Raw genomic sequence first — 17141 nt, forward strand, 5'->3', positions numbered from 1 at the left:
TCTGGGAGTTTAAACTATTTGTGTTGGAATTTTTTATCTAGAAAAATAATGTGAAGCTAATCATATATCAAGTACATCAAGTAAATTGAATATTTTGCATGTTTCCTTACTCTATTGAACACTGAAAAATTTACCTTTCTTATAATAGAACTTTTTTCTTTTCCAAATTGCCCAGACCCAAAGTAATATCCAGAGTAATATTTTCATATGGAAAAAAAGAAATCTGTCTTTATAGTTTTATTTAAAATAATTATTAGAGAAAATTGAGCAGTAATAAAATTTAAGCTTTTTAGCTTATTATTTTCTATGTAACATAGAGCGACCTGAAGGAATGTAAATATTAGAAAATGCCTATAAATAGGAGCCATTACATCAAATCACACCATTTACAAAAGTTACTTCTGTATTTAAAGAAAATATTTTTACATGGCATGGTGTTGCACTACATAAGTAAGAGTGATGATAATACATACACTTTTACTAAGATCTAAGTGAATGACAGGAATTGTTCTAAGTATTTTGCACTCGGTATTTCATTTCTTTTTTACAACAATTCTTTAAGTACTCATGTTACTCAGTTTACAAATAAGGATCTGAGTCTTCAGGAGGTTAAATAACTTGTTTAAGGTCACATAACTGCTAAATGATAGAGCCAGAATTTGAATCCAGGTAATCTGGTTCCAAAATCTAAACTCATCACCACTTTGCCTATAGAGTAGGATTCAAAAGGGAGGACTTCATAGCTATGCAAAGTACAACACTTTTTTTTTCTATCTTTTATCTGAGAGGTACTCAGCAATATCTACCCTACTGTCCATTTGGGAAGCTCAAATTGTATCATTGTAGATTTACTGCTTTGGGTTTACAAGACTTGGGGATGTCAGGAATCTCTATTTAAAATGCAGGTTTTTACCTAAGGAGTTATACAGATCTAAAGGGACAATGACAGTGTCCAGGAACTCAGTAATGAAACACAGGGTCGATGACTGTGGAGCAGCAAGGAACGGCGGAGAGATGGACTTGGAAATCACAAAAGAGGAGAGAGAGGCCAACAATTGACTAACCTCAGGATTTTTGCCAAAGACTGAAAAACAATAGCCAGCAATTTAAGTTTTTTATGACTCAGGACAATAATTAGTAAGATGTAGGGATTTTTTTCATATTACTTAAGTGTATACCATTTACCATCTCTTTGATTCTAGTAAATACAGCATAGCTGATGCTACTCAGCATTGATATGTTATATTGACTAAATGCCATTGCCTTTGTCTCACAGCAATCAGCAGGCCTTTTTACTGGAGAATGTCCCTTGTAATAATGCAAGCTGTGAGGGGGCGCGTCGTATGTTTAAAGTCTACTGGGAGCTGATGGACCTAAACCAAATCAGAGATGCAGTGGTTGCCACCTTCTTTGATATTTACGAAGATGTGAGTTCAGAGCTCTTCTGTGTGTTTGGAGTCTAATTGCCGTCCACCTTATCTCACTTTCACCCTATTTGACCAGAAAATGTAGATGAGATTATGAAAGCAAATGAGTTAATTAAAGAAAGCTCCTTTTAATGTTAAATGACAGAGGGAACACATTTATTGACACCACTGACTGATCAGTACAGTGAAATACGAAAATGCTTTTATCTCATTTTATGCTTGTTCAGATTAAACCACTAGAGAATCATGCTCACAGCAATTGTGCACGTGCACGAGTAGAGAAAAGAACAGCCAACAGATAACAGACCCTTAAACCTGCACAAGATCACAGAAGAATGGGTTCAGTGTGTACTCTCTCTTAACCTAGTGAACTAGAGTTGGCATCTATTGCTACAGATTCTTGTGACTGTCTTCAGTTGCCAGGTGGCCTGGGAAAGGCGCTCAGGGCCCTGGTTTTCTTCTTTCTAATGTCAAAAGCCAGTTTATCAAGTGCTTCTGGGCATTGTTGAGGGAAAATAGAATCTCCCAAGCTGTTTTGTTCTTTAAAAGTAAGCCAGTTTATCACTCAGAAAAATAATAAATTCTGAAAAAAATGTGTTAAATTCCAGAGTTAATATGTCACAGTATATCCTTGTAGAACAATTGGATTATTTTAAAACGTTAAACCTCCATCAAGACATTATGTCCAACCCTAAGCCCGGTTGGTTGGTTGGTTTTTTTTTTTTTATAAGAGGCTAATTCTCAATTATATGAATTATCCAAGTCCTTATTTTCCTCTGTCTCTCTGCTACCAAATCTTGTGTTTGTTCACTTTTCATAAGCAATTTCCAAGCATGAAAGTAATTGGTAAAAATATGACAAGAGGGAAAATCAAGAGAATTAACTACAAATCAATTAATTTCTGTACATAAAAATATAAATGAAATTTAAAATTGTGTTTAAATCTGGGAAATAAATTAGCTATGAAAGAATTAAATAATTAATATTCTTAACGTAGAAAGGTTTGTTCAAACTGATACAAGTCACCAGAAACTCCCACTGGAAAAACAGAACATGATTAAGGCAATTTACGGAAAAAACACAAGTAGCTAACATATGAAAAGATATGATAAATGGTCAACCTCATTAAGAGTCAGCAGAATGGAAATTTTAATGAACACACCTTTTTTACCCCCAATAAAATTAGCAAAGCTTCCCACTTTTTTAGGAAAAAAAAATAATGGGGGCCAGGGCAGATGAAAAGGTACCTTCTTTCTCTGATGATTGGAAACACTTTGGTACTCCATATCACAGACCTTTAAAAATTCATGCAGATATGACTGGAAGGAAGTACAAAATGCTAACAGTTATTTTCAGAGATTAAAATTATAGGTGTTTTTCATTTTATTTATATTTTAATATTCAAGTTTTTATATTCATCAAGTTGAATAAATAAGGTTTATATTTACATGGTAAACATATCATGCATTTTCATCATTTTTTTCATTCAGTCTAGTAGTTCTTACCATTTTTATGTTTTTTCCAGGGAATCTTGGACATTGTAGTACTAAGTAAAGGATATACAAAGAATGATTTTGCCATCCATACACTAAAAAATAACTTTGAAGCAGATGCTTATTTTGTTAAAGTCATTGGTGAGTATTTGTTTTGTATGTTTTATTATTACTATTAAGTATTAACGTTTAATTTTTTTTAACATCCTTATTGGAGTATAATTGCTTTACAATGGTGTGTTAGTTTCTGCTTTATAACAAAGTGAACCAGCTATACATATACATATATCCCCATATCTCTTCCCTCTTGCATCTCCCTCCCTTCCACCCTCCCTATCCCACCCCTCTAGGTGGTCACAAAGCACCAAGCTGATCTCCCTGTGCTATGCGGCTGCTTCCCACTAGCTATCGGTTTTACATTTGGTAGTGTATATATGTCCATGCCACTCTCTCACTTTGTCACAGCTTACCCTTCCCCCTCCCCATGTCCTCTAGTCCATTCTCTTGTAGGTCTGCGTCTTTATTCCCATCCTGCCCCTAGGTTCTTCATGACCTTTTTTTTTTTTTTTTTAGATTCCATATATATGGGTTAGCATACAGTATTTGTTTTTCTCTTTCTGGCTTACTTCACTCTGTATGACAGACTCTAGGTCCGTCCACCTCACTACAAATAACTCAATTTCATATCTTTTTATGGCTGAGTAATATTCCATTGTATATACATGCCACATATTCTTTATCCATTTTTCTGTCGATGGACACTTAGGTTGCTTCCATGTCCTGGCTGTTGTATATAGAGATGCAGTGAACATTGTGGTACATGACTCCTTTTGAATTATGATTTTCTCAGGTTATATGCCCAGTAGTGGGATTGCTGGGTCATATGGTAGTTCTATTTTTAGTTTTTTAAGGAACCTCCATACTGTTCTCCATAGTGGCTGTATCAATTTACATTCCCACCAACAGTGCAAGAGGGTTCCCTTTTCTCCAGCATTTATCATTTGTAGATTTTTTGATGATGGCCATTCTGACCGGTGTGAGGTGATATCTCATTGTAGTTTTGATTTGCATTTCTGTAATGATTAATGATGTTGAGCATTCTTTCATGTGTTTGTTGGCTATCTGTATATCTTCTCTGGAGAAATGTCTGTTTAGGTCTTCTGCCCATTTTTGGATTGGGTTGTTTGTTTTTTTGATATTGAGCTGCATGGGCTGCTTGTAAATTTTGGAGATTAATCCTTTGTCAGTGCTTCATTTGGAAATATTTTCTCCCATTCTGAGGGTTGTCTTTGCATCATGTTTATGGTTTCCTTTGCTGTGCAAAAGCTTTTAAGTTTCATTACGTCCCATTTGTTTATTTTTGTTTCTATTTCCATTTCTCTAGGAGGTGGGTCAAAAAGGATCTTTCTGAGATTTATAACATTTAATTTTGTATTCTCTCTGTCAACACACATTTTCCAAAGAGCAAAACACGCTCCTACATAACGTATGTACAGCTCTCCAAAGCAGATGATCAGCTTCAATACAACAGTACCACCCTGTTCAAATTTTGCCAACTGTCCCAACAACGGCTTCTTTCTTTCTGACCCAGAAGTCTGTCGAGGTATTTTAAAACCCAGTTCTGGGTGCTCAGTGTGCTCATTGCTACTGGGCTGTCACATCTTCTCCAATCTGGAATAGTTCCTTTTCATGTCCTTATCAGTTTTAAAGAATACAGGCCTTACATTCTGTAGGATAATCCTGTTTCTTCTTTAACCAGCTCAGGCTACACATTCTTTGCAGAAACTCCACTACATGGAATTTAGTGGAACCGATGCTGTGGCCTCTCAGTACATCAAATCAGTAAGCACGTGATGTTGACCTGTCCTGCCACCCTGGTGATAACCTTGATCATCTGGTCATCTTGATGACTACTAGGTTTCCCCACCTTAAATTCACTATTTCCCCCTTTGTCATTGATTAGTACTTTGTGGAGGGGTATTCTGATATCTGGTATTCTGATATTACTTTAATAGACTTTTCCATATCAAATTTCTACCTACCAGCCTTAGAGTCCATTGATAGCTCCTGCCTGAATCAAGCATCTATTTGATAGGTGTCAAAGAGTGATTCTATTTCCAACACCTCTGCATTTTTTGGTTGACATTCTACTCTAAGGAAGATCTTTCACTTATCTCATTTATCAGTATAGATCTGTGTATTTGTATTTTATTCAATAAATAATATCGTTTCTTTTTGTTAAAATTGTTCCCAGTGAGGGCAGTAGGAGCTCCTTCAGACTGGCTCCTTTATCTTTTTGACATGTGCTCTGGCAAAACAAGATATTCCAGGTGCATCTTTTACCTCCCTTGCCCTAAGGCTAGAATCTGATCTCTTTCTTCATGGAGCCCTGGTTCCTTTGAGTAGAGGATGGTATTTTAAAACCCAGTTCTGGGTGCTCAGTGTGCTCATTGCTACTGGGCTGTTATTTCTTCTAGGTTTTCTCAGTGGACAGAACTAAGAAATACAGGTAATGTATCACACATACACAACACATATATACATATATTTGTATATGTGTATACAACACATATATTTGTACACACAAATATACATACCTAAATATATGTGTATGCAACACATATATTTGTATACACAAATATATGTGTATACAACAGATATATTTGTATACACAAATATACATACCTAAAACTATTTTATATATATTATATAACAATGAATTCATACCATTACTTCCATTTCTAATCCAAACAACATTTCAAGGGTTCCTTCTAATCTTTTCTGTTTGTAGACATCTTCTCTAACTCCCATTTTCCTCAGTATAGTTACCTATTTGTTCACTGTTACCTGTTCCCAACCATGCAAGCTATCTACCATCTCCTCCACCTAACACTTATGTTCATCGTAGAGATCCTGTACATGTTTTGTTAAGTGTATGCCTAAGTATTTTATTTTCTTTGATGTGATTATAAATGTTATTGTGTGTTTAAGTTTAGTTTCCACATGTTTGTTTTTAGTGTATTGAAATACAATTGATTTTTGTTTGATGATCTTGTATACTGCACCCTTGCTGAACTCACTTATTAGTTCCAGGAGGGTTTTTTTAGATTCTGTGGGATTTTCTACATACAAAATCATGTCATTTGCAAAGAGGGACAGTTTTATTTCTTCCTTTCCAATCTGTGCCCTTTTTTTTTCTTTTTCTTCTTCTAGGTAGAATTTCCATTGCTATTGATATGTTGAATAAGATTGGTGAGAGTGGACATCCTTGCCTTGTTTCTGATTTTAGGGAGAAAGCATTCCATCTTTCACCATTAAGAATGATATTAGCTTTTTGGAAATGCTCCGTATTGTATTAAGGAAGTTTCCCCTATTTCTAGTTTGCTGAGAGTTTTATCATGAATTGATGTTGAAAGGCAACTGTTTTTGTGTCACTGTTATTATAGTTGACATCAAGACAGCCATATCTGTTCATTTGTGAATGAAATGACACAGTATTTTGTATAAATATTTATTACAGTTTTGAAGCGGTCATAAATAGCTGAACACAGAAAAGCGACAGAATAATGAATGAGTGTTGAGAGATTTATTTTGAGAAGTGAAATAAATAAATTCACTCATATTTGAATGAACTAAGAGTATCTCCCCATCTTCATTACTACTGCAGCCACACAATACTGGTATTATGAGTCTAACCATTTCTGTACTTTTAATCCATATGACTGTCTCCTGTTCTTTATGATTTTGAAGGGGGTATTATTTGGCTATTTCAGAGCTTCTCAAGAAAAAGTAAGCTTCTTTAAAGAATCAAGTAATGATACAACAAACTACTTGAAAATGAAATGACATATCTGAGGTTTTTCTTTAATCCAGGCAAGTGGGAAATGGAGTATAGGTGAAATGACTTTGGCCATGTGTTGTTGACAGTTGAAGTTATGTGAAGTATGAGTGGGATTCCTGATACTATTCTTTCTAATTTTGTTTATGTTTGAAAAATTACACGTAAAAATTTAAAAAACCCCGGAGTCTCTTGAGAGTCTGTGGCCTGTAACTTCCTAACCTAAGTCAAGGATGGGTATCACTGGGTAGCACTGCCATCACCTTAACAGTATCCCAAGGAGAGTTTTCTCCAAACATTACCAAGCTCAGACCCAGAGATAGCCAATTTGATGTAGGAAGTTTTAGTTTTAGAAAGCAAGATAACTTTGCACTTATGGATATTAACATAAATATTAATAACATGCTTTATAGAAAGGTCATGGGTAATGAGATAATTTAGAGCAATCATTTGTGAAAAATAACCTTCTAGTTATCTTGAGATGCTCTTCCACTCTTTCCTCTGATTGTTACTTGTTTTCCTTAAGCAGACAGTTACTAGCATATAATTACCCTTTCAAAGCCATCTACAATGTCCAGAGTTGATTTTGCTCTAAAGTAACTGTTACTCTAATGCTCAAACCAGCCTATGTTAAATGTCACTGTCTCAGTTAAGGAAATTCGGGTACCTAAGCTTCTGTGTGTGGCTAGGGAAAGGTAATGCTATCCTTTTGCCTGTTCCCTCACTGATTCCCACAACACCACAGATCTACAGAATGCTCTTCACACAGGGGACTCTGTGTGTTGTGGAATTGGAGGGGTTCCCTAGCTCCCCTGAATCAGAACTAGCTCCTAGTTCTAATTAGTTTCTCTTATTCCTGTCAGATACATTAGAGGTTCTGCATTCTGATTCTACTAGTACTTAACGCAAATTTCTAACAAACATATGTGAACCTGTATTTCCTTGGATTTTTAAAATTGTAACAGTATCTTCACCTTTCACTACCCAAATAAGATGAGACCTTTCAAAAGCTTTTATTCCCCAGCCTTCTTCCAAATTTTGTTGAAATATTGTGGAAGTTTATTTCTGGATGACTGATTTGGTAACAGTTACAACCGTGTTATCAATGATTATTTAAACTTAAGTTTTACTGGCTTTATTGTCACCATTTACATATATACCACATCTTTACCTTTATTGACTCGAATTCCTATTTATTTTGATGGAATGCTTCGTCAAGAGATTTTCAGAAAGTTGTACATAGGCTAATATATTTTCTGAGTACTGGTATGTCTTAAAATATCTTTTATTAAGCATAGGATTTTTTAATTTAAAAATAATGAATGAAAGGTAGGTAATCAATAACAGACAAAAGAAATTTTCCATATAGAGTCTAAAATAATGTCTAAATGACAAGAATGGGTAGGATGGGGGTCTTTATTTTACACATGATATTTGATTATAATATTTGCTTAGGATTCATGTGTCTTAAACAAAAACTAAAGACATTTTCAGAGACTGAATGTGAACAGTCACCCATAATCCAGGCAAGGATTTTTCATTTTAAATGCTACTAAAACCATTATACAGTATTGACCTTTATAGCTTTGACTTTGTTCTACTCATCCTTGTCCCAACCTGCACATTGGTTTGGTGTTACAGTATTTATGCACAATTATTGCAGTTTTTTGTTTTTGGCATTTGTATAAAGTAGCTAATGTAAAGTGAATCACAAAGCTAGAAGCCAAGGTTTTATACTTTAAATATCTTTAAGAATACATGGGCTAAAAAAATTGCAGAGGAAGGAAGACTCCCAAACTCATTCTATGAGGCCACCATCACCCTGATACCAAAACCAGACAAAGATGCCACTAAAAAAAGATAATTACAGGCCAATATCACTGATGAACATAGACGCAAAAATCCTCAGCAAAATACTAGCAATTCGAATCCAACAATACATTAAAAGGATCATACACCATGATCAAGTGGGATTTGTCCCAAGGATGCAAGGATTTTTCAGTATCCGCAAATCAATCATTGTGATACAATAACTGCAGATACTTACTGAATTAGTCAGGATTCTCCAGAGAAGCAGCACCAATAGAATACAGAGAAAAAGAAAGAGAGAGAGAGATTTATTACAAGGAATTAATTCATGCAGTTACAGAGGCTGGCAAGTCCAAAATCTGCAGAGCCAATGCCCAAGTTTGAGTCAAAAGGCCAGCAGGCAGTTGTAGAACCAGGAAGAACTGATGTCCAGTTCATCAGGCAGGAAAAGCTAATGTTCTAGTGTGAGGGCCATCAGACAGGAGAATTCTTACTCAAGAGAGGGTCTGGCTTTTGTTCTCTTCAGGCCTTCTACTGGTTAGATGAGGCCCACACACATTATGAAGAGCAATCTGTTTTACTCAGTTTACTGATTAAATGTTAATCTTGTCCAAAAACACCCTCACAGAAACACCTAGAATAATATTTAACCAAATATCTGGGCACCTCATGACCCAGCCAAGTTGACACATAAAACTTACCATCACACTTACTGTTTACTCTCTTCATCAAAGAGAGTCTATGATCAAATATGTAGTTTAAGAAGATGGATTTTGCAGCAATGTTCAGAAGAAAAACATAGACGTTCATCAAAAGAAATAGATGTTCTGACCTGAGAGGTCAGGCTGAGGGTAACCACTGGAATACACCAGTCACCCAGGTGTGAGCTGATAAGACAGTAGAAAGAAAGTTGTAGCAATGGGTGTACAGAGGAAATAAGGTTAAAGCGTATAGCTTGGTGAGATTTTACATAGGTATACTCCCTTGTAGCCACACTCCAATCAAGATAAAATATTTCCAGTACCCCAGAAGGGCCCTTCATGTTCCCCTGCAAAAGTGTAACCACTGTTCTGATCTCTGTCACCATAGATTAGTTTTTCCTTTTCTAACTGTCATATAAATGTAATCAGATGGTATGTACTCTTCGTGTCTGACTTCTTTTGTTCAGTAGTATGTCTATGAAATTCATCTAACACATACATTTGTAAATAGAATCTTACTGAACATATTTGCCTTTGTCTTATTTTTTTACCTTAGCAAGAGAGTATAAACACCCTTTCATGTCAGCACTTAACAGGCCTCTCTCATTGTTTTAATAGTTCCATGTCATTCCATAGTACTATAGATGTTCCATAATTTATTTAGCATTTTCTGTCTTAGTGGACACATAGATAGTTTCCAATATTTCATAGACATGAAATTGATGAGTTGAGGGGCTATGTTTTTAGTGTTAATAGATAATGCCAAATTACCTTTCCCAACAGTCATAGACGTCTGTATCCCATCAGCATAACACTGTCCAGTTTACCACATATTCATCTGAGAGCTCTAAATTTTTATTTCTGTAACAAATTTGTTTTTAAAATAAGTAGTACATGCAAATGGTGAAAAAATACAGAAGAGTCTAATAGTGAAAAATAAGTCGCTTTTTTACCCGTGTTTCCCAGTGGTCCAGCTCTTTTCCCCAAAAGCAACCTCTTCTTTGTGTCTGTCTAAGATATCTTAAACACATACAAGCACATATGTTTATATGCTTTTATTTTACATAAATGGTAGTTCTAGACTTTGTTTTCTCCACTTAACAATATATCTTGGAGATTATACCATAACAATATAATCTAGAGCTACCTAATTTTAACTACTGAATAGTATCATGTGTATGGATACAACATAATTTAATGAGTTTCTTATTGACAGATACCAGCTTATTTTCAGTCTCTTATTATTATAATTAACGCCACAGTGAATATCCTATAGAATAAATTCCTAAAAATGGAATTACTAAAAAATAATACATGTACACTTTTTAAATATACTCTATTGAAATATACTTACAGAAAAGTGTACATAAGTACACAGGTGTATAAATTTTGACAAAGTAAATGCACACATGTAAGTACACCCAGATCAGGAAAAACATGATACCAGCAACCAGAAGCTTCCTCATGCCCACCCTTTTCATTACTAACCCAGTTTACCTACAGGTAACCACTAATTTAATTTCCAACACCTTAGATTAATTCTGCCTGGTTTTGAACTTTTTAACAGGTGTCCCTTCATAGAAATCATATCAGTTTAAACTTCCACTGACAGTGTAGGAGAATGCACATTTCCTAATACCTTCACCAACCCAATGGATTATTAAACTTTTTAAGTTTTGCCAGTTGTAAAGTGAAAGTATTGTCTTATTTTGCATTTTTCTTATACTAAAGTTCAGCATCTTTCCATATGTTCAAGAGCCATTTGTATTTTTATTTCTATGAATGGTCCTTGTCCTTTTTCATTTGCTTACTGATTTATAAATGTACCATAGTATATATTAGGGAAATTAATCCTTTGTGATATATGTTGTAAATATTCTTCATAGTTTGTCATTTATCTTTGATTCTGTTTTTCCTACAGACATTTTTATTGGTCTTTCATTTTTTGCCTTTCTGTTAGGTATAAAATTGATTATTTTCCTGCCTAGTGAGGTTGAGTGTCTTTCTTCCTGGTTTTTTGATTATTTGTACTTTTCTCTTCTGGATATTGCTTCTTGATATCCTTTGTTTTTATTGGATTATCATCTTCTAACCCATATCTGGAAGCTCTTTGTATATTGGCAATAATATCTCTTTGTAATGTATATTTTTTAAAGTTCACAGCCCCTTGTCATTAGTTTTTTTTTAATTTTATGGTATTTTTAAAATTTTATAACAGCTTTATTGAGATATAATTTACATACCATACCATTTGCCTGTTTCAAGTATACAATTCAATGGCTTTTAGTATATTTACAGAATTGTACCAACATACCACAATCAGTTGTAGAACGTTTTCATCACCACAGAAGAAACCCTGTACCCTTTTCTATTTTTTATTTTTTTAACTTTTTATTTTATATTGGAGTATAGTTAACAATGTTGTGATAGTTTCAGGTGTACAGCAGAGTGACTCAGTTATACATGTATCTATTCTTTTTCAAATTCTTTTCCCATTTAGGTTGTTACATAATATTAAGCAGAGTTCCCTGTGTTACACAGTAGGTTCTTGTTGGCTATCCATTTTAAATATAGCAGTGTGTACATGTCAATCCCACACTCCCTAACTATCCCTTCCCCTCACCCTCACCAGCCCCACCCTGTAACCATAAGTTATTCTCTAAGCCTGTGAGTCTGTTTCTGTTTTGTAAATAAGTTCGTTTGTATCATTTCTTTTTAGATTCCTCCTGTAAGCGATATCATACGATATTTCTTTCTCTGACTTAATTCACTCAGTATGACAAAAGTAAAAATAGAGCTACCAATGATCCTGAAACCCTGTACCCTTTAGCTACCACCCTCAATCCCCATCCCCAGGCAACCACTACTTTCTGTATCCATAGATTTGTCTATCCTGAATATTTCATATAAATGGGTTCATATAATATGTGATCTTTTGTGACTGACTTCTTCCACTTAGCATAATGTTTTCAAGATCCATCTGTGTTGTAGCATCAGTACTTTATTCCTTTTAATTGTCAAATATCCCACTATATGAATATACCTGCCACATTTTGTTTATCCATCAGTTGATGGACATTTGGATGGTTTCTACTTTTTGGCTATCATGAATAATACTGCTGTGAACACTCATGTACAAGTTTTTGTATGGACATATATTTTAATTCCTCTTGATATATACCTAAGAGTGGAATTGCTGGGTTAAATAGGAACTCTTTGTTTATCTTTTTAAGAAATTGCCAGACTGTTTTCCAAAGCAGCTGGACCATTTTACATTCCCACCAGAAATGTAGGAGGGTCCAGTTTCTCCACATCTTCACCCAAATTTGTTTTTATCTGACTTTTTGATTATACCCATCCTAATGGGTGTGAAATGGTGTCTCATTGTGGGTTTGTTTTGATTTTTTTACAATCTTAACCATTTTTGTGTGTGTGGTTAAAAAAACATGTAACATAAAATTTACTATCTTAACCATGTTTAAGTGTACAGTTCAGTGATGTTAAGTATATTCACATTGTTGTGAAACAGATCTCCAGAACTTTTTCATCTTGCAGATCTGAAACTCTGTACCCATTTAACAACTGCCCTTTGTCCCTTCCCATCAACCCCTGGTAACCACCATTCTACTTTGTTTCTCTGAATTTGACAAGTTTAGACACCTCATGTAGGTGATATCATAGAGTATTTGTCTTTTTATTACTGGCTTGCTTAGCATAATGTCCTCAAAGTTCATCCATGTTGTAACATGTGACAGGATTTCTTCCCTTTTTAAAGTTGAATAATATTCCACTGTGAGTGTGTACCACATTTTGTTTATTCATTCATCTGCCAATGGACATTGATTTGGGTTGCTTCCACCTCTTGGATATTGTGTATTGTGTACGTCTCATTGTGGTTTTGGTTAGCATTTCCATGATAACGATGCTGAGCATCTTTTCATGAGCTTTTTATATGTCTGCATCATCTTTGGAAAAATGCCTGTTCAGGTCCTTTGCCCATTTTTTAATTGGGTTGTCTTTTTATCATTGTAGTGTAAGAGTTCTTTATATTAGTAGTGTCTTTGCCAAATGTAATTTTCATGTTATGAATCAAAGTCTAACTTTATTTTCCTCCAAGTAGCCAATTATCCAGTACCATTTATTGAATAATCCATCTTTTCCCTCCTTTAACAAGTATTTATTGAGCAAATACATTTGGCTAGGCCCTGAAAAAATGATAAAAAAAACTATGCAGAGCTTACATACTGGTACAAAGACAGACTTTTGAGTGAATAATATACTGTTTAGCAAGATAATGTTTTAATGAAGGTTTAGGAAAATCATTTGGGGACAAGTGAAAAAGAAGTACCAGTGTCTGCCCAGAGTTGAGGGAAGAGGAACAAAGGAGAGGGAGAAGTAAGATCATGGAGTGTTTGAGAATAAAAGAGTGATAACTAGGCACTATGCTGGGGTAAGGAACTTAAACATTGAAAACTGATTTGCAAGTATGAAATATTTATTTCACTGTTTCCTCAGGTCGAATTTAATATAAACGTACTATAGTAAATAAACAAGTATCTTCTTATGTGATGAAATATGTCATGTTCATTTCTTGATGCCTTTGCAGTTTATGTACCCTGCCTAAGTATAATATTTGTATTAGAATGATTATCATTTCACATTTGTAAAATATAAATCAACATAAGGAACAATTTTCCTATGGATATATTTGAACTAACCAATAATCACAATTATTATTGGTACAGTTCATGCTTACTGAACAGTATTATCAGCTGTCTTCCTTAAATTTATAACATGTAGCATATTTAACAGCACATAAAGTCTGCCTTCTTATAAAGGAATTACTTCACATGAGTGTAGTTATGTTTCAAAATTCATGTTAGTTATAGAAAGAATGTTCAGATATCCTAAGCTTTTCTTTTTTGGTAATTATAGAATAAATATGTCATTAAATTATTTTTCTTATAGACCCATCAATTATTTTATAGTTATGTTCTCCATAAAAGTTATCAAGGGAGCCCAAACTCTTTTACCCAGAAAATTTGACTAGATAAATTGAAATAGTCTAGTTTGATATGAAGTGTTAAATGTTCTATTTTGTTTTTTTCAGTATAAATTTTAATTGGTTTGCATTTGGCAATTCTCTGTCAGATTCTAAGTCAGATTCTAAGTCATCCTTGGAATGTAGCTAACCAATTGGAAAATAGAACCAACAGTAGGTATGATATTATAACCATAATTAATTATATCATCTATATATTTCACAAAATGGCAGCAGCTTGACTGCTTAATAAAGGCTTTTGAAATATTGGCCTAAAGTGAACAAAAGAAATTTAATTTACTCACATCTAAAGAAATTGAATTGGTTTTTGCTTGACCATGAATCAATAGGGCGTATTAATATTATAACAGTAATAATAGGCTTTTTTTAATTTTTCCGCAGTTCTTAGTGGTCTCTGTCCTAATGAATGTCCTCGTAAGATAACAGTAAGTAACCTTAACTTTCAGTTGTAAATATTTCTGTGAAAGTTCTCTGCATGATAGATACACACAAAATAGTTGTTATAGGTTAAATCAAATTGATGTTACTTTTAGAAGTGATTAAAGTATCCTTCAGTGCTCAAGCAAAGTTTACTGGGAATAAAGTACCTTTCCTAAAAACTGTCTCACCTCAAGGTTCACTTCCTTAATGAAGTCTTTTCTGATACTCTTGGAAAAATGAACACACCTCCCACTATTTCTGGGCATACTGCTGCCATTTTGGCATATATAATACTTTTTAAATTATTTATTTATTTATTAATTATTTGGCTGCATCAGGTCTTAGTTGCAGCACACCGGATCTTTCTAAAGCATGCAGGCATAGTTGCCCCATGGCATGTGGTATCTTAGTTCCCCAGCCAGGGGTCGAACCCACATCCCCTACATTGGAAGGCGGATTCTTAACCACTGGACCACCAGGGAAGTCCCTTGGCATATGTAATACTTGATCACACTTTATCTGTTTATATTTAATGCCTCTCCCCAGGCTGTAATCCTTTGAGGTCAAGAACCATGCCATCTTTGTACACCTCGTTCATAGCACAGGGTCAAGCATATAGTAAACAATTAATGAATTTTTTTGGTTTAATCTTAATATTGGCTAGCTGTCTAATGGAATGTTTCCATGAAATAACAGAATGTGAAAATAATTAGGCTTAGGTTTTGAAATTGCCAGTTCATGTAAATTATAATAAGAATATTACATTATATTTGAAAGCACGAGCATGTGTGTGTGTGTGTTTGTGTTTGTGTTGGTATATCCCAATTTGAGCCCTCATAGTAACCCTTGTTACATAAGGAATTATCCCCCATTTAAAGATGAGGAAACTTGAGGCTCAGAGAAATAAATTATCCAAAATCATAGAGCCATTAAGTAGTGGAACTAGAACACAGAACTAGGTGTTCTGATTATATTGTCATATTTTTACTACACCTTTAAAGCACTGCTTCATTATCAATGTTTTATGTATGGTTGGGAAACTTCCCATATTTAAGACATGTGGAAGCAGACCCTGACCCAGAGATTTGCACGCAAAGATTTAATCTACACTATTCTTGAGAGCAAGGCTTCTGGAGTAGTGAGAAAAGCAGGTCTATGAGATGTGAAGCAAGGCTGGTTTTTCAAAGATGGCCCAGATTGAAGCAAAAGGGCCATACCTTTGTATTCTGCATTAGACACTGCATGCAGGCAGTCCCCAGGAAGGGGTTATAATTTGTACAAGCCAGCTCCCTTTGGCTGAGAACAATTTTTAGGTAAGAACCTAGCTGTGAGCTATCAGCAACCAACACTTGGAGCAGCTCGGGGAATATTGCCTCAGTCCTGAAGGGAAGGTCTGGACTGTGTCACCACATCCACTGTGAACTATATGAGTACCTGGTCAAACCTATCTGCTTTCATATCATTATAAAAATGTAGATATAATAGGGGAGAGTCTGAGGAGGAGAGATGCAGAGGGTATGTCAGAACTCTTTATACCTTGCGCTTAATTTTGCTGTGAATCTAAAAGTGCTATAAAAATAAAGCCTATTTTCTTAAATCAAGTGCAAGTCTGATTAATTGGAGGCCAAAGATTAACTTGGTTATTCAGGTATTGTCTACCCAGTTTGTGAAATATTCAGACCCTTTGTTCCTCTCCTTTTCTCTGATTGACCATATTCCCATCATGTGGCTCTTTCATTACCTTGTCAAGCAAAGAACTTTTAAAAAGTTGAAATTGAACCCACTCATTTTACCCACAAGTTCTAGCAGAAAATTTGATAGAAAAGGCTGTTTGCTTAAGGCAGGTTTTAGTTCTAAGATCACTAATGCTCCCCTTCTCCTTATCTTAAACTAAAAGTCACTTCTATCATATGGAGAACAGAGTCATTTAGAAAGTCATGTAAGTAAAGTGCAGCATGCACATTCTTACAGTGATTACCCTAACAGTCCAGCACCTTTGGGCTTTTCTGCAGCTGATACATCTGCCTCCCATTCATCCATTTATTACTTTCTTTGAAGTTCAGATCCTGTCAAACTGCCCTTCACATCTATCATTTTCCTTCCCCACTGATGTCATAGAAATCCACACTATACTCCCCCAGTTTTCCATATATCAAATGTATTCCCACTTCTAAAATTATTTCATGATAAAGTGAGCCTTCTTCATATTGTTTTGACATCAGATCCACTTGATCATAGTCTGTTATGTAAGATATGACCCAGTGTGAGACTAAGAGGAAAAATGTGCATACCATATGATATTCTTTATCACTTGAGTTAAATTATGAGTTGAATAAATGCTCTTCTGTTGCCTATATATTCCCACCTGCTACAGGCAACCTATCTGATATA

At 34.8% G+C, this 17141-nt stretch overlaps 1 protein-coding gene across 1 annotated transcript in view; it reads left to right on the forward strand.

Moving 5' to 3' along the window:
* ITFG1 (integrin alpha FG-GAP repeat containing 1) overlaps positions 1 to 17141 on the forward strand; it is a 242593-nt gene that overhangs the window by 167458 nt on the left and 57994 nt on the right. The window contains exons 11-13 of the mRNA XM_029242010.1: positions 1277 to 1427; positions 2953 to 3061; positions 14712 to 14755. Coding sequence (XP_029097843.1) covers positions 1277 to 1427; positions 2953 to 3061; positions 14712 to 14755 — 304 coding nt within the window. The remainder of the gene's footprint in view (positions 1 to 1276; positions 1428 to 2952; positions 3062 to 14711; positions 14756 to 17141) is intronic.

Source organism: Monodon monoceros, unplaced genomic scaffold (genome assembly GCF_005190385.1).
Source record: "Monodon monoceros isolate NGI ecotype Baffin Bay Population unplaced genomic scaffold, NGI_Narwhal_1 Super_Scaffold_10, whole genome shotgun sequence".
In the NCBI taxonomy this organism is placed as follows: Eukaryota; Metazoa; Chordata; class Mammalia; order Artiodactyla; family Monodontidae; genus Monodon; species Monodon monoceros.